The following is a 27,742-nucleotide window of genomic DNA, read 5'->3' on the forward strand; positions in this document are numbered from 1 at the left end:
GCTATAATTTAGACAGTTTTACAGATATTGGGCTAAAATTTGGTGTGGTAGTAGCCGAGAACCATTCACAACACATACATACATAAGTCCTACCAGATCATGCAAGATCTTATAATATTGCATGCAATTGCACATAATGTTAATTTCAAGGTTTATCAAAAAACGCCTACAACATTGTCATTTCTCAACATAAGATGATCTTAGTCTAAAAGTCTGGCATGAAAGGCGGCAGGAGATATGCATTCCTTCAATGAACGCTAGGACTGTTAATTGGGGAAGTGGTGCTCAGCTGGGAGCATGGCGATCCTGAACATGTTCTCCCTCTGTTCTGCCTGACGTTTTGGAGAATGTCAATGACTATTTCACAGAGAGATACAGTACACAGAGAGGAATGAGTGCTCAGTGAGGTGATGGCAGCTTTGTATGAAGGGAGATGACGGAGCGGGAGCAAAGTTGGCAAATGTATGTGTGTGTGAGAGAGTAAATTCAGGGTGGGAATCAGCTGTGACAAAACATGACATACCAGTTTGTGGATGTGCAAATTGCGAGCGCTCGTTTACATGTACACCCATCCCCCTGCATCCCACCCCTCAAATTCAGCTCTCCATCTCCAGGGTTGCAACCAAACCCTCACACACCACGCATTTTCTCTTTGTTGCGTTTACTTCCTTTCCCTCCATGCTTCTCTCACATTATCTTTCTCTTGTCTGAAGTCCACGGCTTGCAGACTGTCACACACTCTCTCGCACGCGCGCTCGTGCTCTCTCCGGCTGAGCTCTCTCTGGAAGACGGGGAGGAAGAGGAGGAGGAGGAGGGAGGAGGAGGAGGTGGTGGAGAGCGCGTGCGAGAGAGAGGAGGGGGGACATGGCAATGGGGGGATGCGGAGAGAGAGATTTCTCTCTCTCCCTCTCTTCTTCGTGGCCATCACTGGGCCCCAGAAACAGGAGCGTGTGGTTCATTTACAGGTAGCGGCTGTTTCCTCATTCATTGGCTGGCTATGGATGTGAGGAGAGGACAATGGAGAGAGGGGAGAGGTAGATGATGCTATTGAGAGGCCGTGCCTTTTCAAAGCCAGACTAACAAGCTATGTGTGTGTGTCCCTGAGTGTGTGTGAATATGTGTGTGGGTCTTAAAATCTGCGTTTTTCATATGCATGTGTATCTCTGTAGGGTGGAACGGCGAGTGAATGGAGTCTCTCTCTGCAGCATGTTTATTATTTCTCTGTCTTCATTCTGTTTTCTTTCTGCTGTGTGTGTATGTTAGTGCATGAAAGAAAGCACATATTGATGCATCTCAGTCAGACAGTGTGGGTGTATTTCATTCTCTTTGAGTCATAATTTCTTTTTGCAGATAGATTCCCATTAATATATACCTGTCCTTTTTGAAAATGCAGTAGTCATTTTTACTGTTTGTTTTAGCCGTCATTAAAAATGTGTGGTTTGACTGTGCAGAAGATTGAAAATGGAGTGCGTTTATCTGTTCCTTTAAGCTCTAATTTGAAATACTGTACATGTCTCCATCTGCATGCATGTTATCTTTTTTATGAACATTCATGTAACTTTATACACTGAATAAAATATGTGTTTTAGGTCATATCGTGCTTGTTGTGGGAGTGTCTCTCCTGTGCTCGGTTCACAGTGTGTGTCTGTAACATCTGTCAACTGCTTCACTTATTGTGCCTCGATAATGCCCCCGCATAGCCGATCCGTCTGTTTGTTCATTCAGCAGGTGAATGGTTAAAAAGCCGCCTTTTTTCCCTCTCTGTGATTGTGAATAGAAGAGAAGATGACTCAGGAGGGTACACAATAACTCCAATCTTCAGCTTCATTGCGGCCAGTTCATAGAGAACATAACCCAATAGGCAGCAGAGATTAACCAGAGACATTTGTGCTTTTTCTGGTCCTGCTTGGTCTTGGTCTTCACTGTAGGGACACATGAGTGGAGCAGCTTTAAGGAAATCAGGTGTTTCACCATTAACCTGCAATGCCACTAATATCATCCCCCAAAGGGACCAACAAATGAACGGATAAAGAGCCCGATGGATCTGTCCACCCACTCTGTGTTACTTTGATCCTCAGAGAGGGAAAGCATGATGGAGGACAGGGTGAGAGAAAAAGGACCGAGGTGTGAGGAGCAGATGGCTGGAAGGCGGCTGAGCGTTGGCGAAACAGTAACGTTGATGGAGAACACACGAGGGCTGGACCTCAGTGAGGGAAACCAGAGATCGTCTGTTCAGTGCTAAAGTTACGGCTCGATGTCGAAGTCTGGGTCTTCAGGCTTTGCAGGCCGATGCTCTCGTGACTTTGCTGTGCCTCTAAAATTGAACTTCCAAAATGTTTCAGTTTGCATTGCCAAGGTTTTCTTCTGTAGGAGTGTGAGGATCATATAAAAGGCTTTTGATAGCAGTAGGCGTTTCAGAGTTTAATGCAGAATGGAGTTGGAGCAATGTAACCTTACAGGCATGTCCTAAAACTGAATGAAATGCTGGAATTTTATTGTTTATCATGTAGTTACATACTATTACTGCAGACCTTATTATTAGGACTATATTAAAAAATGCTGTTTAACTTTGGGTTATAGTATACGAAATGCCATTCATACACCATATGTATTATGTATCCAGACCTCCCCGCAGGCTCGTCCCAGTACAAATTTGAAGCCCCGCCCCCTTCTTGCAAACAACACCTATTGACTCTTGTTGATGCTGTATTTCCAAATATTGTTTTTTTTCTAACACATTTACTTGAAATGATCTTTTTCATGTTTAAAAGAATGTTCATGAAACACCATGATTGAGTAGGTGGGACTTAAAACTCCATATTGCTAGTGCACAGACTCTGGTTACAAAATTACAACAAGGCAGCTGCCGTAAACTAGATCCTGCTGGCTTCAAGAGAAGGGGGGACACTTGATCTACAATATATTCAATCTATGGTGCTACTATTGTTGCTAAAAGGGCAATGTTTGTGTGAAGTCTTGCAGAAAGAAGTGCTCGACAAATTTAAATCCCCCAAATTTTCATTCAATTTCACTGCCTTCCAGTGGCAATTTTAAAGGTTTTTTTCTTAGGGTGGCAAAGGTGGCACAAGGGGTTCCAGCTAAGTCTATTGTCACAGGAAAATTGTACTTTTCCACTAACCTTTCAAATAACCTAAAAGCATAAATTATCAATGACTACAAATTGCACAAAGCAACACTTAACTGTGTGTTATTTGTCAGCAACACAACACAGTTTTCTCAGGATTCAATGAAGATTCACAATCATTTGGTTTTGTCAAACCATTTTATTTAAACTCTGATGGTTGGGAGGTTTTGAAACCATCTCTGCTGGTAAAATTCCCAAACCTGTTGGCGAGTAAAAATTTGAGTGCAAGTTCTAAATCAGTTACAGTAGAGATTAAACTTCTATGGAGATGTATTTGACTTTCAACATTGTGCAAACTGTACAAATATATATTAGCCTACAAATAGAGTGGCAACAGGAGTGGCAAGATATCTTTTTCCAGTAACAGCTGCCACTTTGTGCCATCCCCTAGAACTGCCCCTGCTGCCTCCTGATGGAGTTTAATATGGATCCACACCCAACTTTTTATTAGAGAGGTTTAGAAATTCATGTCCTTGAGTATATCCCAAGTTGTTTTACTGCGTTGTTTAGGTGAAGCTCATTTATCCTTCTCACTTCCAATTCAGCCTTTTGCGTGAAATCCCATATTTTGATTTTATATCAGTTTGAGTTTCAGTCTGAGTTAAATCAATGGACACAAACTAACACAGATATGAGCTGTTTGTAAAAGAAATATCTGGAATTCCTTTGAAAGCATGTAGTTCTGCTCGAGCCCCGGGCCCTTTTACAAGAGTCAGAATAAATTGACATTGTTGGAAAGTCAAGTCCAGGAGTGAGTCATGAGATGAGGCTTTGTGTGACTTTGTGAAGTCCATTTACTAGTCCTACATTAGAGGAAAGGGACCTGGCTAAAAAGGTCTCAGACATGGTAATAGAATAATGCAGGAGCTTCCTCTGCCACTAATTTAAACTTCTCATAATTATTAAGATTGCAACACCATTATCCATGACTGCTGCTTCTGTCCTCCCAGGCTGTAGACTTCGAGTAAAAGGAGCTGTTTGTGTGGAGGCGGGATCAGAGGCATGTCTGACTTCATCTTCTACATAATTTGAAGTGTCATGTATGACCGGTAGTGGTGCTTAGGAGTCGGTGAAGCAGTATCCTTGCAAAAGCTGCCAGAGGCAGTGAAGGCTAATGCAGCGATTTAGGTGCATTTGGAAGTTTCCATTATCAGTGTATGTGCACATTTTTCTAATGTTCTGTTCCTCCTGGCCCCCAGTGCTTGTCGGCTCTAGCTGGATCAGTCTTTAGTTTGAAAAGTCATCTCACAAAAAAAATTCCTCCCATTATGGCTCAAACTGTGCTCCTTCCATCAACCCCTTTGTGCACCAACGCCTATACTATGGTAATCTCAAGCCAACCTATCTTTTGCTGCAGTGTGATATCATAATGTGATGCAGTATAACTGTTTGTTACAGTGAGAAAACGTGTTATTTGCATGTCGATAAGATGTTTTTTGGTATTTAAATTAGCATTAAAATTCATGTAGTTCTCTTCCTCTCCCTGTCTCTTTCACTCTGTCCTTTTTATCTTCATCCCCATTTTTCCTCTAAATGTTCTTTTCTCCTCACAGTGACTACATCATTAAGGAGAAGACAGTGCTCCTACAGAAGAAAGACAATGAAGGCTTTGGCTTTGTGCTTAGAGGAGCCAAAGGTATAGCATTTCCTCTAAAATTTACCATATCCAGTGCAGGATGTACTCCTTTATCTTCTAGCATTTCTGTGCTCTATTTTACGATTCTAACCCCTCTACTCTTACGCCAAATCAATGCTCTAGTTATTAACTGGGTTTACTGTACTGATGGCTGTCCTTTTCATCTCATCTCCTGCAGCTCAGACTCCCATAGAGGAGTTCACTCCGACGCCAGCCTTCCCTGCGCTGCAGTACCTGGAGTCTGTGGATGAAGGGGGTGTGGCATGGAGAGCGGGCCTCAGGATGGGGGACTTCCTCATTGAGGTAAATAAATTGGATTTCACACCAGCACACCGGCTAATGATATGACATAAGATCTAAAGGCTTTCACAAATTTAAAATGTAGTATTCCTTGAAGAAATACCTATCGCTCATCGCCTTTTTGGCAGAAAATTAAATGAAGATCATCTTATGTTGCAAAATGCTTGGGTTAAATCTGGAAAATAAGAAAAAAAGGTTATGCACTGTCATGTAATATTGAGAGCGGTCAAAGTATGTGTTGTGACTGACTCACACCTACTACCACATCAAGTTTCAGCTCAATATCTGTAAAAACGACTTAGTTACAGTCCATTACATTTGTTCAAAAGTCAGTTGTCTGTAGCAGCCATCTTAATTTGGGTTGATTTCAAAAGGCAATCAGCACCCAGTGATCACTTTCTGAGTGCTTCACTAAAATCCATTGAGGGGTTTATGAGATATTTTGCTGACAGACAGACACACAGGCAAAACATTGCCTGCATGTTGCCTTTTAGCAGCGGATGATAACAAAATTTAGACTAAGTTTACGTTGACATTTTATATGTTTATATATATACACCAATTAGTGTTACTTTTTCCATCCATCCAGACATCTATCTACTAAGTTCACATACCCACTACTCCACTCAAATAGGCCCTATCTGTTTTAAAAATTAAGTGATGCTTTCTCTGCTGCCCACACACTCAATGCAACCCGTCTACCCATTTCCTATGAGACTGTGAAGGGTAATACTAAAACATAAACAAAATAAAGACTTAAACAGGGTGAAGAGTATGTGGTGCAGTTAAAACATGTGCACACGCTAGCATATGTTGACCTTTACGGTCTTTATAGGGAAATGTTCTCATTTTCATGGATTTGTAAGTGGCTGCAGCAACTCTGTGGCAGTTTTGTACCTTTAAAAAATCCTGCAAGCTGACTTGAAAAGTAATTTCTATAAAGGGCAATTGTCAAGCCTCTATTTAAGCTGACACATATTTCTAATTGTTATTCAGCCTAATATGAGTCACTTATGTAGGTGCCTGAGCTTTTGTATAAGTGATTTACTTTAGTCGTTGTCTAAACTGCCAGTGCACCTGCTCAACAACGTGCAAATTTCATGTTCTTAAGAAGAAAAAAAAATCCTATTCTAAATAAAATGAAGTTCCTGCTTCTTTCCCTCTTTTTTGTGAATGGGAGTTATTGAAAGACATCAGCTCATTTGCCGTTTGCTGTGCCTGTCAGGTGAACGGCCAGAATGTGGTGAAGGTTGGTCATCGGCAGGTGGTCAACATGATTCGTCAGGGCGGCAACAGTCTCATGGTGAAAGTCGTGATGGTTGCTCGTAACCCTGAACTCGAGGACACTGCTCGGAAGAGAGGTAGGAGTCACATTTTCCCTGGGAGTGTGCTTTTGATATGACAACGCAGCTGACTGCATGTTTACTTTAACCTAAACGCCTGTTGAAACGCGGTTGTCAGTGGTGACTGCATGTGTATACAAGAATCCTAAACATGAAATCAACATTTGGCTGGCTTCCCTTGGCAGCCCCGCAGCAGACTAAAAGACTGACTCCTCCTGCCATCGCCCTGCGCTCCAAGTCAATGACATCAGAGCTGGAAGATATGGGTAAGATGACAGAGAGGGCAAAGATTGGAAAAGCCTGAGAGCAATCAGGCTGAGAAGCACAACTATAATCAAAGGCCTAGCATTCCTTGAAGCAATGCATATCACCCACTGCCTTTCAAGCCAGAGTTTTAGACTGAGATGTTCTTATGTTGAAAAGAGCACAGTTACAACCATATAGGTCAAACCTTGAAAATAATGCTCAATGCAATATTATGCAAAATTGCAATATCTTGTGAAATGCATTAGCGCTTGGAATATGTGTTGTGAATGACTCTTAGCTACTGCCATGTCAAATTTTAGCTCAATATCTGTAAAATTCACTGAAGTATAGCCATTTTTGTTTTTGTTAAGGTTGCTTAGCTGTGGCAGCCATCTTCAATAGGACTGACTACAAATGTTAATCAGTTGTAGATTCTCATCCATTGATTCCTTCCTAAAAAAATCATTTAAATCCATCCATTGGTTTATGAAATATTTTGCTAAGGGGAATAGACAACCACACACACGTGTGCACACACAGACATGGTCAAAACAGATTCACTCCAACTTTACCTTTGGCAGCTGGTGATAAATATTAACAGATGTAAGTCAAAAAAATGCTTCAGTAAAATGTGATTTAATTTCTTCTTAGCTGGTTTGAGACAGTCTATAGATTCATTTGCACTTTGATGTTACTCATTTGCACTTTTGATGTTATCTGTAGAGGAAAAAAGGCGATAATTAAACAGTGAGGTTAAAAGATTTAAAAGCAGTATCGTGTTTTCTTATAGTGCTTGTCCAATTCTTTTAATCACAAAGAGCTCTTTCTCATTTTTGCCCCCTCTTGTTGGACCAAATCTGCTGCATACAGTGGACAAAGGTGGGAGAACGGATTTTTGTATTCTCATGATCATTTCTGTCCCCATCACCATCCCTGTCATCACATCAGCATTCACACCATCACATGTGTCTACGTATGTATTTCACCCTCTCATCTGCTTTATGCACGTGACTTTGTAGCCGTTCTGGTCACACCTAATCCATGTTTCCTGAATTATGTATGCAGCAGCTGCCTCACCATGGAAAAAGAAAGCAGGTGAATATCAGACTTTATCATTACTCATATCAGCCCCTGAGCTTTAATTACAAGTCAGGCTGTTTGATGCTTTTTTTTTTTCTTCTTCTTTTTTTCTCCAGATTACGAGTCCTCTCAGGGTCCTGATAAGAAGAGGACAGTTTATCAGATGGCGTTAAGTAAGAACCCTCTCCCACTGTTTTTTTGTTATACAATGAGAGGGGGTGATGAAATTGAAAAGAGGCATGAAATGTAGAAATTTAGTTTATATATATATAATTTTCCAACTTTCTCTGTATGATGTTCATTCTCTTCTTTTGCCCTAGATAAACTGGATGAAATATTGGCTGCTGCTCAACACACTATTATATCAGACAACCAGGGCCAGAGAGGTCATGGAGGCAAGAGGGACCGGAGCAAGAGTACTGTTCCCAACATCTCCAATGAGGTACTGTTGGGAAATACTCCTGGCTATATAGTCATTGTTATAAATGGGCATTCAGATGAATACTTAGGCACAGAATATTAACAGTGTTTAATAGCCATGCATAACTTTCCCTGCAAGTGCAAAAAAAAAAAAAAAATCCCACAACCTCCTCTTCTGTATCAGCTACTTTAGGATGTAGTTCATATTTAGTCATGGAAGTGACTAATCCTGGCTAAAGCTATGCTTTTCTATAAGACAACTTGGAGTTTTGGCCTTTTTTTTTTTAAGCTCTGCGTGTTCTCCTGCCCTCGCTGCACTTTAGAGAAAATGATTGGCAACGAACCACCCACGTGAAAACATTTGTTTAAGTGTGAGTCAGGTTGGCTCCATTCATTTATGCTCTGTGCCTGTTACACCAGCACAAAGACTGACTGGTTCTTCTGCATTATAATGGGCAAAATGTACTTAATCTCAAGTGATATTTGATTATATCCACACAAATGCTTTGTTATTTCTTTCTGAAATGTGTTAAAACACCTGAAGCAACCCTATGAGCAGCAGTCATCAGCGAGCATTGTCCAAACTGGACCCGGTTTTGGCTACAACCAGGCTCATTTTCAACCAGGCCATGGTCCTCAGCATGCAGTCATGATGCGGCAAAAATCTATCGGTAACTGCAACTGGCATTTAGAGATTTCTACAGCCTAAATCCATATGTTTCTTTTTTCTTGGTGTTTGTTAATGCTTATGAATTTGTGTTTAGGGGTAACAGAGGAGGAGCGGCAGTACCTTCACCCACCTGCTATGAAGCTGGCCCGCAGCCTCTCAGTGCCAGGACCAGAAGATATCCCCCCACCCCCTAACACATCTGCCCCAGAGCCACCTTTATCTGCAGGTCCTTATCCTAGCAGGGGGCCTGCTATGCCAATCCCTCCCATATCTCAAGCGCACTACCAATTCCACTCACAACCAGGGCATCCTACTCAAGCTCCCTGGGAGAGGGGAGGACCTGGTGCGATGAACCAGCAGGCCATAGTCCCCACCCTCCGCAGGCAATCAGACGGACTTTGTATCAGAGAGCCAGAGGTGCCTCGGAGAGGTGGTGGCAAGATGGGAGGGCTGAGGCGAGGCTACAGCAGTGCTACACCACCAACAAGTGCTAAACCTAAGACCCAACAGGCACAACAACATCCTCCACAATTTTCCAACCGAGAGCAGGGTGGAGGGGTTGGAAGGGGAATGGCAAGACGGGGTGGTCGTGGAGCTTTGATTAAGCAGTCTAAGGTGGAAGATGGGCTGAGGCAACATCGAGGAGGAAAAGGAGGTGCAACCAAAGAGAAGAGCTCCATCCCCATCCCCACCATCATTGTCAAAGCACCATCCACCAGCAGCAGTGGTCGAAGCAGCCAAGGGAGCAGTATGGAAGCTGAGCCATCCCAGGACACAGAGGACCAACCCTCTAGAGAAGCAGGCCCTGACAGCTCCAGTGCAAGCCTACCCTCACCACTCACCTCCTCACCGCCTCAGCCATCCACCTTGACTTCTATGCCTTCATCAGCTGTTGCGCCTTCTGTTTCTTCACAGCAAAACCTGGAAAAATTGGATTATACCCCAACATTTGGTACAGCATTTGGAGGAGGGCCACGCAAAGAAAGAGAACGTTTAAAAGATATAAGAAGAAAAAGTGCCTCTTTCTTCTTATCATCTGAGGAGGACATTCAAGGGGAAGCAGGAGGTGGAGCAGGAGATGGGGGAGGAGCTTTAGGGGCACAAATTCAGCCTTTACAAGGTTCACAAATGGAAGTACCTACCCCTCGACTTCGACCTTCCAAGTCTATAGATGAGGGTATGTTTTCAGGAGACAACTACATAAACTGTTCTAGCAGCATGCCCCCAGCTTTTGGCCTTCCAGAGTACTCTTCTCCAATACTTAGCCAGGATGGACAGCCCAAGTCGGCTCCATCGGTGTATGGTGCTCAGCCTGCCACTACTTTCATTCACCCACTTACAGGGAAAGTTCTGGATCCCTCGTCCCCACTCGGCCTGGCCCTAGCTGCAAGAGAACGAGCCTTAAAGGATGACCGCAGGACACGCAGAGAGGACAGACAGTTTGGCCGGCAGTTGTCCACAGTTGGGTCTTTTCCCACACCTGTTCAAACCCCGACTCCTTCGCTTTTTGCATCCCCAACACAATCAGCATACAATTCTCCAGTTTCTCTCCACCTTAGTTCCCCATCAGCGACCACCTCACCTGCATCTTTAAGTCGGCCACAGTCACCAAGGATTTTACGTTTGGGAGGAGGAGGTGGGGAAAGGGTAGAGAGAGAAAGGGAAGGAGGACCTAGAGAGGGTCTTAGGGTTCGTTTCTCTGAGGACAGAAACAGCCAGTTCTCAACTCAGTATTACCCACAAAGCACCAGAGAGAGGGAAAGGGAGGTGTATGACAGCAAACCTGCTCCACCCATTCAACCTCCTCCCCCACCGGCTCAACCTGCCCCCCGCAGACCTTCCTATTTGCAGATGGAAAACACTCCCAACACCAGCTATATTCCTCAGTACACTGTACCCACAGCACCATCACAGATAAATGACACTATGGGAGAAGCCAGAGCTGGGGCAGGTGGTCTAGGACTAATGGTTTTACCTCCACCAACTCCTTCAATAGATGCAGACGAAGAGTTTGTTTTTGCAGATCCTTTGCCCCCTCCTCTACAGTTTGCTAATGGTAAGAATGAGAGAATGAAGGAGTTTTCTCAGCATTATCAGGTCCAAAGTCATTACTCCGCTTCTGCTCCCCAACCTGTCCCACCTTCTGTACCATCTCCCAAGCTCTCAAATGCTCCCCAATCCACTTCCCAAGGTGGTGACTCCGCTGCCTCCAGCCTTACCTCCTACGACAGCGAAGTGGCCAACCTCACACAGTCAGCTCTCTCTCCATCTTATCCATCCCCACAAATATTTACCCCATCGTCCACCATGGCCACCACCAGCTCAACTGTTGCCATTCCCACCACATCTGTACACAGACCCCAGCCCATTTCCCTTTCCCACCCTTATTACAGCAGCTCTAATGAACCCTCAGTAAGTGTTCAAACTCCAGCCCAGGACAGAGGCACAGCCACCCTCACAACCACCATGACCTACGCTACAACTACCATGACTGCAACCACAGCTGCCACAACCACTACAACCTCTCTAGCATCATCTGATTACAGTACAACTGTGACAGGGCCCAGGAGTGGTCTCAGTACAGGGGGTAAAGCTGCTGACCTCACTCATCACACTACAGTTGTATCTAAGACTGGAGATTGGCAAGATGCTGTGGTAGATTCTGGAATTGAGGAGCTGGACAGTCACAGCAGTAGTGACCACCATTTAGAAATGCTGGGACTGAGTGGGTTGAGAGGGGACAGAGGAGGGGTTGGGGTAGATGGAGGAAAAGGTGGTCAACATCAGGATCCTTGCACAACCTACTTAGGAGGGCAAGCATTTGAGGTGCACAGCACCAAACTGGCAAACCCTGTGTTTCCAAAGATGACTCATTACAAAGAGGTGGAAGGGAGGGGCCCGACTATAGCGCTACGTCGGCAAAGCAGCATCAACCCTGCACCTTTGCAGTTGCAGAAACAAAGCAACCCAGAAGATGCCAGTTTAGGTAGAACTCACATAGATGAAAAGAAGCACAAGCAGAGTCGATCCAAAATGGATGAAGGCTTTAGCTCCGCCCTAGCTGCTTGCCTAGAGAGGCCCATGGAGTCTCATTCGTTGGTCTGGGGTGACATTGGTGAACACGAGCAGGGTGTAGTTCAGAGTGGGGGTATGGTTTTGGAAGGCCGCAGGCTTCCCTCCCCTTTCTCTGGTGTGAAAGCCAGCATCATCAATGAGCTAAGTTCAAAGCTGCAACACATGAGTAGCATGAGGAGCATGGATGATTGGAGCCATGCACCAAAGTCACCTACCGTGCACAGGTTTGTTGATTTATTGCATTATAAGATTCTGGAAAAAAGCTTACAGTATGGTAGTATTGTGTAAAAATAATAATTGTACTTTTTTCAGTTGAGCAATTTATGTTCAAAGGTCATTTGTAACATCCTTTTCTTTCTGCTTTGTTTCTGCATTAGGCCAAAAGTGTTTTTTTATTATTATTCATTTTAATATTTTTTACTTTCAGTGTAGTTTGAGGGTAGGTAGGAAGTATTCACTTAGCTACAATCTGCAAATTGTACCATCAAATGTTACCACTTCTGATGCACTGGAATTAGAATTTTAAAACTGAACTTTGTATGTTTGTGTTGGTAATGCCAATTTAAGGTTTATGTTGTATCTTTCAGATACTCAGCAGATTATACTGATGCCTTTCACAGCCCACCAACTGGCCGGTCCACTTCGCCACTACCCACCTCATCTCCGCAGCATCATCAGATCCGGACACCCAACCTCTCTGCTACCCCTTCTGTCTCACCTTCTCCTCAAGTTCCAGTTCAGCGCAACTGGACCAGATCTCCTTCTCCACAGATGCCTACTTCCCCGGTACATTCACATCCTCCCCATTCTCCAACCTACTGCCCATACCCAACATCACCTAAGCACAGGTCTAAGATGCGCAGGCAGACTTTTGATTTTCAGTGCAGTCCCACTAAGGAAATGCGGTCTTCAGTTTCCAGGCGACGGGCTCCCAGCCCTCTCATCTATAACACCGAACAGCCAAACCCCACCCCTCCCAGACCCTCGTCTCTCCCTATCCTTCCCTCTACACCTGCCTACAACAACCCCTTTGACTTTCCTGGCCCCCTCACCCCTCCATCCCCTGGCCTTCCTCTTGGAGATCCTTACCATGCTTCAACTCCTCCACTGTTCTCTCCATCTGCTGTGCAAAGTCCAAACCCCCTACTTTTCTCACGCTCTCTCTCCCCCACTCATTTTCTCTCCGGAGCCTCCTCCCCTATGCATCTACCTCCCAGTCCTTCATGTCTGAACTATCCCCAAATCAGCCCTCCTCCACCAGCCAAACCATTCGCCATCAAACCTTTACCCTACTGGACCAAGTACGATGTGGCCGACTGGTTGGCTTATCTGAACCTGGGTGAACACACAGAGCGTTTTATAGACAATGAGATAGATGGATCTCACCTGCCTTCGCTTACAAAAGATGACTTCTTGGACCTGGGAGTGACACGTGTGGGACATCGAATGAACATCGAGAGGGCGCTTAAGAAACTCACTGACAGGTGAGGGAGGACAAAACAGGCTCTGGAGGATGTTGTGGCAACTGGGACAAATGGTCCAAAAGGAAGCGCTGGATGGTGAAGGAAAGTCAAAGTGTCTCATTACCTTCATTCAAGTTAGCTCGACCATACCCACCTTTCATTAGATACATATAATTTGATAAGTTATCTTATTAACCCTCCATCAGTTGCATTTTATTAACACCATCATAATTTAAAATACACCCATACTTATTCTTTGATTTGGCCTCCTTTTCTCCCCAGGCGTCTCTCCTCTCCTTTGCATGTCACAACCTCTCCTCGAGACACAGACTGAAAGAGTGAAGGGATGATTCAAAGGTGACAAAAAATGGAGATAAACAAATTGACAAAGATGAACTATAACTGAGGAATTGCAAGAGAAGAACAGTGGACATCAACAGGTTGTGTTTAAATAAGCCTAAGGCGTAGATTTGTGCAGGAGGTTTGCTATAAACATAGAAATTAATGTTGTAAAATTTGTGGAATGGGTATGAAGAAAGTAAAAATGTCTGAAGATGATGCTCATCAAGTGAAAATATACTTTAAAACTTTTGATGGACGGAAATTTAATTAACACACTGTTTTGTGCTGTAAAAGAATAAACACACTTCCATGCTTGCACTCATATTTTCACACACCGTGACAGATGGATTCTCACACCATCTGCTGTTGAGCAGCAATGAGAAAACTTAAGTCTGAGTTTAAAGACTAACAGACAAATCGCTGCTTAAAGGCTAAAGCCCAATTAAAAATTTATTTATTGTTGCTGAACCAGAGACTACTGAAAATAGAGACACGAAAGGCACAATCTAACATCTGTTTCGTACCTTTAAGCAGATCAGAGTATTATTACTGGAGCCAAAATCAGATTAAGACGCTGAAGAAAATGGTTTTGTTTGTAAACGATGATTAAAAATATCCCTAGTCATTAATGTTATTGTTTGTATACATATAAATATATATATTTGCCATATTCCCCCAAAGGATGCCCCAATAAGCTTTGTATGTTTGTACTTTGCAAGCGCTAAATATATATTACGTGTTAAACAGGATTCACTATTAGTAAAACCATTTGTTTTGTACTAAGTGCTGATAGCAATCATTCAGATAAAACTGGTCAGGGTATTTATATACAGAAATCACATTGTGAATAACGAAGACATAAAAATATTTAGAAAAACTTTTTTTTAATGAACTTCATTCATAATTCTCCCAAGAAACCAGAGGACATTTCAAAGTGAACTGGTTCACCAAGTCGTTTGACACCATCTTTTCTAAGGGTTTATAGCTGTTTTTGGCAATAGAACAGGTTGAGGGATTCATTCATCCTCCTTGATGCCATAACGTTGACCGTTCACATAGAAGCAGTGATCAAAAAGGGCTTTTTACAGATTCTTTCTTTCTGCCTCTGTGAGTCAGCGTGTCTGATGAAGTATTTTTTTAGTTAAATGCTTCTACTTACCTAAACCGTCCCCCTCCAAAGCCTTTTTCCAAAACATACCTATACCGTTCATGTTTCTTTTTGTTCTGCTTTCTCACCAGTTGACAATCACGTTTCACTGTTCCACATTATTCCATTCAGAGGAGTACTCTGATCCACTTTCAACAAAAAAAAAAATCTTCTTGTGATAAATTTAAAACTGCTGTTTGGGATGCATATAATTGGACATGTTGGATTTACTTTTTAACACGGCAGCACAGCCAATCACTGCAGTGGATTCAACTGTGAGGGGGAACAAAAAACAAAAAAAAATCACATCCTTTAAAGCTCTGTATGTAAAGACGACAATGACAGCGATGATAACAAAATATAGTATAATAAAGAATATTATATTAAGTATTTAAATTTTTAAGAATCTTTGTCTTCCAAATAGTGTGGACAAATTCTTTGATGTTTTGTTTAATTTATGTTTCCTTTTTTTTCTCCTTTTTTTTTTGTAAATGCTTTCTGTACTGCTCGCCCTGTGGTGACCTGAGTGAAGCTGACCTGTTGTTTAATGATTTAATGCAGGTTTTGGACATCAAACTATGACTGTATTCTAATGCTGGGTTTCCTTAATGCTTTCTTTGAGAAGGACACTTTTCTCAGAGGTGAATAAGGACTGAGCAGTAGTGTAGAAAGTGTTACATACTTTGAAATAAAAGAGTATTTTAGGCCTAGTAAAATACATATTGAATATGACTACATGAACATAAGTTTACAGAGATAAAAGGTAAAATATATATATATATAAATACATATATATATATATATATATATATATATATATATACATTTTGTTTTGAATAGAATACAGTATATACTGATAAACAACATGATAGAGCTACAACTAAGGTGTTGAAATAAATGCTAAAATAAACTACGGCTCTGTCACCATTCTCATTTCTCCTTGGATTTCTTCCACCAACACTTTCACATAATGATTCAGTTTGACGGGCTGGGTTTGAATTGAGTCATTTGGCAGCGGCTTGCCTCAGTTTTGCAGTGGATGTATACAGCATTGTTTGTAGGAGGACATGACTGTTTTCCCCATCAGTTTTTGGTGAGTTAATTGTGTAAATGTTTGGCGCTCACGGGCAGGAAGAGGATGAGAAGGCTTAATTTGAAGCAGCCCGTTGCTGAACTCCTGCAGGAAACTGAAACACAACTGCAAGGCATAAAAAAAAAAGAAACAACTTAGAGATTAGTTCAGCACCATCATGGTGGTCAGTTTAGGGAAGTGAATTGTAAATAGTCTTTTTGTTTAAAGTTTGGGGTCCCAGTTGTCCAGGTTTTTTACGTTTCGATCCAGCCTACTGTTAGCAAACTTAAAACGATGAAGCCACAAGATGATTTTTGTTTTTTTTTTCAAATGAAGAAGCACTTCCACAGAGAAAAACATCCCTCACAACATGTGTTACTGTGCACAGGGTTCACTAAAGCTGCTTTGTTGCTGGTTTTTTATGCAATCTGACACATCTTGAGTGGATTTTCTTATAGACCATGACCCACGCCGTGTGCTGTCTCAGCAGCTTCAGTCCTCCATCGTAAAGACTCAGTAAGTCCATGACAGGAGCTTTGCTATTAATACATATGGTTATGGTGTTGTCACAGAATTTTTACAAGTATGGAAACTTTCAATTTTGATCAAATGACTTGAAATCATCTGACAGGCAGAAACAAGCCATGAAACAAATAAAACTAATCTACACTACAGATAATAGATAACAGGTGCTAAGTAGATTAGAGGTGAGAGCTGTTGCCTCACAGTGAGAGGGCTGCTGGTTGAAAACCCAGTGTGGTGCTCTGCTTTCCTCCCACAAACTAAAACCGTGTATTTTAGTTTATTTGACAGCTATAAATTGTCACTAGGTGTGACTGAGAGTGAATGGTTGTCTTGTTTGTCTCTCTGTGTCCCTGTGATGGATTAGCAACCTGTCCAGGGTGTCCCCGGCCTCATGCCCAGTGATAAGCACCAGCTCCATACGACTCTACGAGGAAAAGAACCTAAAGAAAATGGATCAACTGGGAAAAAGATAAACCCTCCAACTTTAACAACATCACAAGTCACTTGTCGCTAACATATCATGCAAATGTTACTGGAAAAGTATGTTTTAGAAACAAGAGAGAAACTGAACCTATTTTGAACAGCAGCTGTTAACCAGCGACAGTGAAAATATGAAGCAATCGAGCATTTTGTCTGTGCAACTGACAGGATTAGATTGCTGTAAGAAAAACCAGCATCTGACAGCATAATTGATAGATTCTCCTCTGAGAAAGCAGCAGCATGGGTTACATTGCAGTTGCTGAAGCAAAACATTTTGCAGCACTTAAGGGTTTTTTTTTCTTCTTTGTCATTTTTTTTTTACTTTTCTGTTTAACCTTTTATAAACAGTAATCCATTTCTTTTTTTATTTGAATACCTACTGATGATCATGGAGGGATTTGCCTGAGACAATGGAAACAGGTGACAGCAGCACTTCCTGCACTAATGTACAGGATACACCTCTCCTTCTGCTCCCAGCCACATTAACACTCACCTCCTGCCAGATTTCACAGGAATATTTGAGTACACAAACTACTCAGGAAAACATCAAGATCTGAGTTGAAAGAAATCCTTTTACAGTGTTAACCACATGTTTAAAAGCTTGTTTTTTAGCGGTAGCAGTGGAACATGTCTGCAGAGAATTTCCTCAAACACTCGCTAAAGGTTGCAAAAGTCAAAATGCAGCTATGGTTTTGTTTCATGGATGGGGGTACTCTTCTTATTAAAAAATAAATCTTTGTGAGAATTTTAGTTTCAGGTGTAAAATATGATAGAGGTCTCACCTAAAGCGGGTACTGACTTAACTCTTTTGTGGTTGTTGATATGACAAAAAAAGATCAAAACAACATAAACTGATCATTTAAAGGAATCACAAGAGGGTCAGTTTTGGTCAACACAAACATGCTGAACTGGCCTTATTAGCAGTGTTTATGTACTTATGATACAATATGGTACTATACAGTTCAGTACCATATATATTATCCCCTTCTGCAAAGGGGATAATATATATGGTATGGATAATAAAGAAGAAGCATTGCCAGTATTGATGAAGACCACTAAAAAATGTTTTTTCCTGCTTTTTGGATCAAAATACAAAATTATGAACTAGTGAAACTGAAGCAATCAGCACTGATCATAAATGGAGAATTTGTTGACAAAAAACAATGATGCTAACTAATTATCCAAGATTATTAAGACAAATGGCCTGTTGGAAGGGAATATTGCTCTTATGTTTACTGAAAAACAAGACTCCAAAAGGAGTCTGGATGGATGATGTTAAAGGTGTTTGCCATATGAGTTTAAAAGGTGACACATCGCTGTGGTGTTCCCAGCGTTTATCTGTCACTGCCAGCTCATCTGAGGCCTGAAAGTGACTGCAGTTATTAGACTGTAACTCTGAATGACACCAGTGTTCTCCTTTAACTACTGCTTTGTGTCGAGATTTTTTTTTTTTAAAGTGTGTGGGCGTACATGGTGCTTTCCAGGCCTCAACAAAGAGACTGGCAGGTCACAGATATGGTACCCCTACTGCTGCTGTCACACGCACTCACTAATGGGCTCACATGACTGCGTGCCACCCTGACATGATTCTGCGACCAGTGAACAGACAAAATGAAGGTTCGGCGTCTCATTAGCACCATATTGAGAGAGACAGAGGGAGGGACGGGAGGCGGTGGACGGGTGGGGGGGATTCCTCCAGCTGTTTTTCTAATAACAGAGCAGAGTGAGGCTGATAGTCACAGAGAGCAAGAAAAGCTAAACAACCTGACAGGAAGGCACTCAGCAGGGAGTTCAGAGAAGCAAATTATGAGGTTAAAGTGAAAAAAAGGACGAGAAGTTGATCCGGGTATGACTGAGAACTAGAATTACAGCTGATGTGGGAGGAGAGCTACAGAGGTGAGTTTCTTCCTCTTCCTTCGTTTGCCCTGAAGCCAATCAGAGTGACTGCCATGCAAATGCTTTGATTTGTTTAATCATATTTTCTTTCCCCCCCTCGCACCGGCTTGAACTGTCCCACGCCCACTTCGAGATCAACAACATGCGTGTGTGTAACTTTAAATGCCAAGGGAAAACTGGGTCAGCAAGAGAGCAAGGAGGTGGGGGGAGCATGTGTCAGAGGAGGAGGTGGGGGGGAGACATGGAGAGAAATCCTTAGCAGCCCTTGAACTACAGTAATAAGTGATCACTTGAGTAATCACCGGTGATTCAGAGAGAACTGTAAGTGATGGTTGCTTGCGGGCATGACTGCACAGATGTTTGTTTAAATTTGATTTTATTCTTTTTTTTCCCCTCCCCTTCAGCTTGTGAGTGGAGTTTTCAGGATTTGAATGTTTGAAACTGCTGTTTTAAACTTGCTCTCGCTCACCTCTGGACAACAGCACCAGGACAAAGTCAAAAAGTGACTTTTGTTTGAACCCACGTCCGCTTTCATTTGGTTTCAACTTACAGGAGCTGACAGGAAAAAGGGGGGAATTTTTATGGAAAAACACACTAATGTAAGCATGAAAAAAGCTCTTGTACCAGCCGAGACTTTTTTTTTTGTCAAGTTCAGCCTTGTGATGAGTGTTGAGTCTTGTGGTGCGTTTAGTCACTTTCCTTAGAGCGATCCAGCGATGTGTCAACGCAAAGACAGAAATAGGCCTGAATCTGAATGTCCTTTGCATGTTTCTGCAAGTATCTCTCTTGTTTTGTTTCTCATTTACCTCATGAGGTCCACTTCACTTGGTGTGGGAAATGTGTCTATTTTTTTTTCCACTTAAATCTTACGTGTGTCGCCAGATAAAACAGAACTGCCCCTGTCTGCACACTTCTGGTCATGATCTGTGAAATGAGCAGCGAGGAGGACTCAGAGTTGGAGACAGTTGGTTCTAATAGGCCTTGTATTAGTCAGAGCAAAGGGAAAGATGACCTTTTCCCTGCTGTTTATTTTGGGAAGGCAACAGGAAGAATGCTGGAGCAGCTGTTCTATTCCTGCTGGCAGATCCCACCCCTGTGAATTCCAGTCCGCCACTGGAACGACTGTTCCCGCGCTCCTGCAGAGGGGCTTGGGGAAAGTATGTGCTTTGTACAGTGTAAATAATATGCCAGTTGGATCGAGGCTGATCTGGAAAAAGCTGAGCAGGACACATGGATAAGTTCTGACTGATGATGATTTGGTCTCCGACACGACTGAGAGGGAATTGCTTTGTTGACGAGGAAGTTTCTGCACATGACGCCGAATAGATGTCCAACCTGTTGCATAGCAATGAGAGTCATCTGCCTGCCAATCATAGACAGTGGTTGCTATGTATCTGAACCAGTTTAACAGCTACCTGTAACAACACAAACCCTTTTTGACACAGACGAACTCCCCGCGATGGCGAGCCGCCCCAAAGAATCCGGCGAGGACCCGAGGAAGCAGAGCTTCTGGATGGTGAAGAATATTTTTAGAATCAAAACAGTCGCTGTGTGTAGTTCTTAACGGTGGTTACTCCTTTCTAAATTTTTCCTCCCAGCCAGGAAACTATCTGCGCACTGTGCACCGAACTGAACAGTCCTTCCAGGCCTGCAATGACATCGTGGCCTGCTTCACGGAGCGAGCAAGGGTAGAAAGACAGTACGCTCAGCAGCTCAGCCAGTGGAGCAACAAGTGGAAGCCCATAGTGGATTCTCGTAAGTATGAGCAACAACGAACAGGCGGCCTGAAAAACACAGCTACTCTCAATCACTGTGACCATTTTATTTCGTCAGGTTAAAACTGCATCTGAGTTCTGTCTTAATGAGAGCATCAACCTTTAAGTTTAGGTCATTTTATTGCCGCGTCCATGACAGATCGATTCTAGCAGCGAGCGCTCCAATAAAGAAAGATCTGGTGGCGTCCGTGTCCATGACTCACCTCTGCATGCTGTGCTCTTCTATTTTTTGCTCCTCCAGGGCCTCTTTACGGCTCCCTAATGAGGGCATGGCAGTGCTTTTTCACCTCCACCGAGCGTTTGTCCGCCCTCCACTCCTCCATCGCTCAGTCGCTCACCGCAGAGGAAGGAGAACGGGTGAAGGCCTGGCAGAAGGAGACCTTTCCCAAGAAAATCTTCTGTGGGTTCAGGGAGAGCTACAACAACAAAACGAGTTTTTCGCGAGCGCAGAGACCCTGGTCCAAGAAGCTGCAGAAGGTCCAGCACATATGTTGTTTTTAAATACTCATTTGTGCACTGACAGAAATGGCAATTTGACAAGATTTTTTAAAATATACACTTAAAGAGGTCAAGGGTGCAGAAGATGCTGTTGTTAGTTTAGTTAGTCAGCAGTTTAATGTTGTGGTTGAACATTTTTACTTACAATCCAATGCAGCTTTTTGAACTTTGAGTAAAAAGGTGATAAGGAAGTCCACTGCAGTTTTATAGAAAGTTAAGTAGCACACTTTTTGTTCAGACAATTAAGACGACCCCAGTACAAATGTTTTATATATATATATATATATATATATATATATATATATATATATATATATATATATAAACATCATACAATAATGAAAGCCAAGCTTTTCTTGAAAGAATTCATGTTGCTCGTCACCTTTTATGTCAGAGTTTTAAACTAAGATTCTTATGCTGATAAATGATAGATTTGTAGCTGTTTTTGGTGAAACATTGACAATAACCTTATGCACAATCCCATGCAATATCTGAAGATCGTGTGTGATCTGTTAGAGCTCTGTGTATGTGGTGTAAATGACTCTAAGCTATGACCACAACAAACTTTGGCTCAATATCTTTAAATCTGGCTGAGTTATAGTCATTTTGGGGTTTGTTAATGTTGACGAACTGTGGTCCCAATCTTGAATTAGGTTGCCTCCAAAGGTTAATCCGTTGTAGATGTACATCCGATGATTACTTTCTAAGAGTTTCTTTAAAATCTGCCCAGTGGTTCATGAGATATTTTGCTAACAGACAGACAAACACATGCACACGTAGACACAGTCAAAAACATTATTTCCCACTGTTCGCCTTTCAGCGGCAGACGACAATAAATGCTAATGTTTTAGGAACATTCAGACTGATGAATTTTATTTTCAGTTTTGACAGTGCAAGATTAGTTGTTACCCACATTTATAGCTTTAAGCTAAGCTAACAGCCTCCAAGCAGCTGTCATGACAGCCACACGCTGAAAGCCTCAGTTTCTCATTGTTCTTGGCTGTCAGGATAACAGTTCTTGGCCCAGGAATACAGCTGAAGTAACGTACACATCTCTCAGTTCTCCTGCTTTTATTATAAAGCTAATATTTAACTGTTCTGACATGGAGTCTGGTTTGAATAATATTAATATTATACACGTGAATATGTCTTTCCCAGTTGGAGAATGTCCGGGCTGCATACCACAAGTCCTGTCAGAGGGAGCAGGCGGCTCACGACAAAGAGAAGCAAGCGAACGAAAACTCGGAGATGAGTGAAGAGAAAAAGCAGAAGGTCAGGGAGGCCAAAGAGAAAGCTACAGAGGAGAAAGAAAAGGTGAGGGGAGACATGAACCCACTGCAGAACTGCGGTATATTTTGAATCGGTGCTCAAAATGGGATGGTCACTAATACATAATATAGGCACTTCTAATTCTCAGCCTTGTTATAGCTTTCCGCCACTTCTCATAAACCTGCCAGTTTACATCCGATTCATTTAAACCACATCACCCACAGGACAACAACTAATTAAGGGGATCAGTTGACGCATGACTCATGAGAAACAAAGACTGGTTAAAAGTTAGGTACAAGGAGACAATTAGAGGCACAGCTGGATGTGTGCTGGGAATCATCTGATCAGTACATCGATCGTTTGTAGAAATATAATAATATGAGTCGAGGAAACAGCAGCACAGAGAAGAAGATTGTTACTGTAGGTACAGCAGTAAATCTGTTGGGATGAAATTTAAATTATGACCATGTAAGATGTGGATGTTTAACACGAGAGTGGAGCAACACATCTGGGTACTTAGCAGCGTTCCCGCCTTCTTTTGGGAGAAACAACCCCACCACTTTGACTGGCAGTGAACGAAACCCCTGATGTGTTCGCTAAGAACAGCAAGAAATAAGACTACAGCATTCCTTTGAAGTTTTTAAGTGCCTAAATATTATGGCCTGTCAGACAAAGAATTCTTTAACGGCACTGCCGGTCAACGATTTCCAGCTTTATATATAAAAAAAAAAAAACAGAAATATGCACTAAAGTCATCAGATCGGACAAACAGCAGCGCCCAGTGGGGGTGGGGTGGGTGTTTATGTCCCCACTTTGAGCACTATTTTAAATAAGAACTGCATTGTGTTTATTTTTATCATACTCCTAATTCACAACATGCATCTGAGTTTCAGGAGGGTTTTTGTGGACCCACTGCATGTGGTAATGTTTTATCTCTTGGGAAATTCAAAGCATGTGACCTGACCATAACTTTCTGCTCCAGGCATTTCCCTTGTATGGGGATGTGTTAATGTTACTGCACTCAGTGTTTATAGAGACCAGCATGGGGGCAGGAGATGATTTAGGTCCTCCATTAGAGAAACACAGATGCTCATTCTGGGGAGGATTTTCGACTGTTCGTCATAAAAGGGTTTCTCCTGGGCTGCTTGCAGGCGAAGGATCGATACGAAAAAATGCTGGAGGATGTGTCGTCATACACGCCTCGCTACATGGAAGAAATGGAAGCCATTTTTGAACAGTCACAGGAGGAGGAGAGGAAGAGGGTCAGCTTTCTGAAGCAGGTGTTTCTCTCCATCCACAGACATCTGGACATCACAAACAATGAGAGGTGAGTTACTATTCAAGCGCTTCTTTGTATCCATAACGTTTCTTTAAAGGAACGCTGTCTTGAATTGGGTGGACTCCAAAAGTTGGTTCAGTGGTTCATGACATATTTTGCTGATCTGACAGAAAAAATGAACACAAACATACAAAAACATTATTGCCTTTCCGCCTTTGGCAGCGGGCAATAATCATTTGCAGCATATCCACAGCTCTTTTTCTTTTTTCTTAGTGTGAAAGCTGTTTACAGTGAGCTCCATCAGACTTTAATGTCCATCGATGAGCAAGATGATCTCAAGTGGTGGAAGAATAACCACGGTCCTGGCATGCCAACCGACTGGCCAAAGATTGAGGTATGTTATTTTCTCTTACGATATCTGCAGATAAGGCTCAAACCCAACAAAGTTACAGAAAAACAATATTTGGTTGGATAACTCTGAAGTTGCTTCTTGGCTGGGCATAAAGAAAAAGAAAAATATACTCCAATTTTATGTCATCTACAAAAAAGACCTGCTTACTTTTTTGTGTCAAAGATTTTTTTTTCTTGCTACTTTCAAATGTTCACACATTTAACCACAATTATACCATGATTAGTGTCATCCTGCAGTATATTCCTTGGATGTATTGATTTTTTTTTCTTTTTCCAGCAATGGGTTCCACCCGTAAAAAAGCTCAAGAGAAAGAAGAGAGACCAGAAGGGGAAAGAAAGTCGACCGTAAGTTATCCTGAGTGGTGTGTTCATTTTACATCTAAATGCTCTATAAATGAACGATAACAACATTGAGATGAATGCTAAATGCTTGAGCCCAAATCTTGCTGACAGTCTGAAGTAAGTCTTCTCCTTCTAGTGTGATGATCGGGGGTGTGAAGGTGAGAGCGTTGTATGACTACGTGGGAGAGGAGGCTGATGAGCTGTCCTTTAAAGCAGGTGAAAAATGAAGTGCAAAGCAGTGGCATTACTGCAGCACTAAAGAAAGATGGGTATACAAAATTATAATCACGTCGTACGTCTGAGCACGAAGACATCAAAACTATCAGTTTCTCTAAAGTGATGACAAACTGGTAAACCCCTGTGGACTCTGTACAATTTACTAAAATTACACTGTGACATTGGTGCTATAGACATGACAGTAATTGGTCACTATCAACGTGAACAATTACCAGCAATGACACCTTTTAAGTAATAATAGATTGTAATTATTGTCAAAAAATATGAAACCTCAAGTGGCTGTTAAAAACAGCCATAATTGTGATAATGATCTAGTGCAAAGAAGTGATTTAAGCCTTAAAATGATTCGAATCCAGTTCAGAACTTTAAAAGTGAGGTTCTGCAGAATGGCAGCTAATATCTTACCTGCTGCAGATGACTCTTTGAACGACCTCCGTTTGGAGAAAAGGTGTAATTATGACCAGATTGACGAGCTAACAGCTAATCCAAGCAGAATCTTAAAACAATTTAAATCTTGAAAATTTCATAGCAGTTCATGCAAATACTATTTTGCAAACCCTTTATGCCAATATATGTTTTGCAATAAATGTTTATTCTAGTACCAATATTAGGATATTCATGCTGGAAATGCCCAAAGCTGCACCAAAATGCTATTAGCAAGCTGCTGCCTTTATTTGTGCTTTCAAATAACCACAAAATTATATGTAAATAACCATGTAATGCAAAATCCATGTAAGTAAATTTACTGCAACCATACACATTTTGGTCTTGGCCCTGCTGGGGTTAGCCATTAGCTCATCAGTTCGGTCAGAATTAAGCTAAATAAACAGTTTGAATGCTATGGAGTGGCTTGTTTTACACTTATTGTATATCATTTGTTGCCTTTTGAATCCCAGCCACTGATCAAATAATACATAAAATCAATATAGAAATTGGACAAAAAACGTTGGTCTTTGAATCGTTGTAAAAGTTACACCTAACAGCAAAGTTTTGTGACAGATTAAGCTAGTAAGCAGCAGAATGTGTCAAGCAGCTGCCGTGTAGATAAGGACATGTAAAGCAACATGAGCATCGTCCTTTGGGAAATAAGTAAACACTGTCTGATGCAATAAATAGCAGCGTAAAGGTCTTAAATACAATTTCTGCTCAAATAGCTGTCACGTTTAAGAGGTTTTAGTTGTTTTAAAGAGCAAAATATCTGCTAATCATCTGGTCTCATCATTGAAAAGCTTTCACAACTTCAACCTGAAACTACATTAACTACAAATATTAAAATTTAAAAAATATATATATACATTTAGGATAATACTGTAAACTCTGTCAATAACCATCCAACTTGTCGAGGAAACAGTGTGTGAACAAACATCAGCAACACAAAAAAGCCCATTTTAAGAAAAGCCTTTCTGGTTTAAGTGTATCTTATATTTAGAATATTTTCAGCACCTTCTCTTGATGTCAGACAGCCATTTAAAGTATTAAACTGAATATGATTAACGCATCTATGCTTCCTTCAAAGCGTCAATCTCTCTTTTGAAAAAGACACAACAAAAATCTCCTGCAGAATGTAGTCATTACGTGCAAACGACTCGCTCAGCTTTGATGATTTGAATTCAAGTTATAATAGTCAAAAAGGAAATAAAAAATAAATCAACAACACAACCAAACCAGCAAACCTATATTGTGTCCTACAAAATAAAATAGTCAAAGGAGTCTGGTGGCTTTACAGAAAGCAAATGTTGAATCAGTTCCCCTTTAAAAAAGACAATCTGGAGGTAAAACTGTGTCCTGTACCTGGCCTAAAATAATTTTAAAATGCCTATTTTCTAAAATGTATTCCTTTTCCCTGCAGGTGAGATCTTCTTGAAGGTTGAGGAGGAAGACGACCAGGGTTGGTGTCGAGGAGTACTGAGCGGTGGGAAGGAGGGCTTCTACCCGGCAAATTATGTTGAAGTCGCCGAGTGACGTCACACCGTCCATCAGCTGATGTCCTGAATGTCTTTTTCCTCACAATTTAAAAAAAATATATTCTTGACGCAACAATTTATTTAAAGTAACAATTTGACACCTAAGATGCCATTTTTTAAAATGTAATATTTTGAGGCCTTCTTATTCTAACTTGCTTTCTTTGAGTCCTTCTGTAAAAACTGAACTAAAACCCAAATGTATTGTTTTGCGCAAAATGTTTTCACGTATGAGTGTATGTTTGCATGCTGGAGTGTGTGTCATGTGTTGTCAAAAAGAAACAAGAATGAAAGTTAAAAAAAAAAAAAAAGAAAATATTTATATAATTTTTCTGTGTCCAACACATTTGGTCACTAAGGAAGATGAACAGAATTATGCTGACACAGGTTTACAATGCTATCTGCATGCAATGTTAATGTTTACTTCACGAGTATTATGTTTAAGCACACAGGAATGTTAAAGAAGGTGGATTTTCAAAATAAAGCTACTCTAATGCAGGTGTAAAGAGTTGAAGGCTTTTTGCAAATATACAACCCCAATTCTGAAAAAGTTGAGATGTGTAAAATGTAAATAAAAGTAGAATGCATTGATTTGTAAATCTTATAAACCCATATTTTATTCACAATGAAATCTAGTAAACATATTAAATGTTTAAACTAAGAAACTGCACCATTTTTTAAAAAGTAAAAAAGAATCATTTTACATTTTATGGCAGCAACACCTCTAAGAACTTGGGACAGGTCCTCTGTGAAGCATCCCCTCTTCTTTTAACATCAGTCTGTAAACATTTAGGACTGAGGAGAGCAGCTGCTGGAGGTTTTGGAGGGAAACTTGTCTCATTCTGACCTGATGATTTATGACTAGGTGACTTGTATCATGGTACTGTCACACAACCTTAGTAAAGGAACATCTGTACCAAGTATGGACTGGAAGTCCCACAGTCAAAGAGGGAGACTCCACCTAAGGTGGTGGAGAATGGCAGGACTAAGATACTGTGGGACTTTCAGATCCAGACTGACCAACAGGTGATGGCAAACCAACCAGACATTGTGGTGATAGAGAAGACACAGAAGAAAGCAGGATAGAGGAGCAGTCCCAAGAGACCGTAACATCAAAACGAAGGGACATA

General features: G+C 41.6%; 2 protein-coding genes across 4 annotated transcripts in view; both read left to right on the forward strand.

The window, feature by feature from the left end:
* LOC108237215 (SH3 and multiple ankyrin repeat domains protein 1) overlaps positions 1-15,757 on the forward strand; it is a 46,553-nt gene extending 30,796 nt beyond the window's left edge. Inside the window, exons 16-27 of the mRNA XM_037981027.1 lie at positions 4,699-4,781; positions 4,960-5,084; positions 6,307-6,442; positions 6,610-6,690; positions 7,541-7,549; positions 7,739-7,765; positions 7,867-7,923; positions 8,071-8,192; positions 8,715-8,841; positions 8,935-12,139; positions 12,503-13,399; positions 13,661-15,757. Of these exons, the coding sequence (XP_037836955.1) occupies positions 4,699-4,781; positions 4,960-5,084; positions 6,307-6,442; positions 6,610-6,690; positions 7,541-7,549; positions 7,739-7,765; positions 7,867-7,923; positions 8,071-8,192; positions 8,715-8,841; positions 8,935-12,139; positions 12,503-13,399; positions 13,661-13,712 (4,921 nt within the window). The 3' untranslated portion in view covers positions 13,713-15,757. The remainder of the gene's footprint in view (positions 1-4,698; positions 4,782-4,959; positions 5,085-6,306; positions 6,443-6,609; positions 6,691-7,540; positions 7,550-7,738; positions 7,766-7,866; positions 7,924-8,070; positions 8,193-8,714; positions 8,842-8,934; positions 12,140-12,502; positions 13,400-13,660) is intronic.
* A 2,908-nt stretch (positions 15,758-18,665) lies between these two features.
* LOC108237278 (protein kinase C and casein kinase substrate in neurons protein 3-like) lies at positions 18,666-27,111 on the forward strand. Of its 3 annotated transcripts, none has more exons than XM_017418609.3 (10): positions 18,666-18,840; positions 20,286-20,356; positions 20,439-20,595; positions 20,857-21,092; positions 22,272-22,427; positions 23,534-23,709; positions 23,935-24,055; positions 24,350-24,417; positions 24,551-24,630; positions 26,501-27,111. In XM_017418609.3, exons 1-10 carry the CDS (start codon positions 18,819-18,821, stop codon positions 26,611-26,613), a joined length of 1,200 nt encoding a protein of 399 aa, XP_017274098.1. In that variant the 5' UTR covers positions 18,666-18,818; the 3' UTR covers positions 26,614-27,111. The 3 variants fall into 3 exon arrangements, with proteins under 3 accessions (XP_017274098.1, XP_017274099.1, XP_037836946.1); XM_017418610.3 differs by lacking the exon at positions 18,666-18,840 and adding an exon at positions 19,014-19,161; XM_037981018.1 differs by lacking the exon at positions 18,666-18,840 and adding an exon at positions 19,286-19,439.
* The last annotated feature ends 631 nt before the right edge of the window (positions 27,112-27,742 follow it).

The sequence above is a fragment of the Kryptolebias marmoratus genome, linkage group LG17 (genome assembly GCF_001649575.2).
Source record: "Kryptolebias marmoratus isolate JLee-2015 linkage group LG17, ASM164957v2, whole genome shotgun sequence".
NCBI lineage: Eukaryota > Metazoa > Chordata > Actinopteri > Cyprinodontiformes > Rivulidae > Kryptolebias > Kryptolebias marmoratus.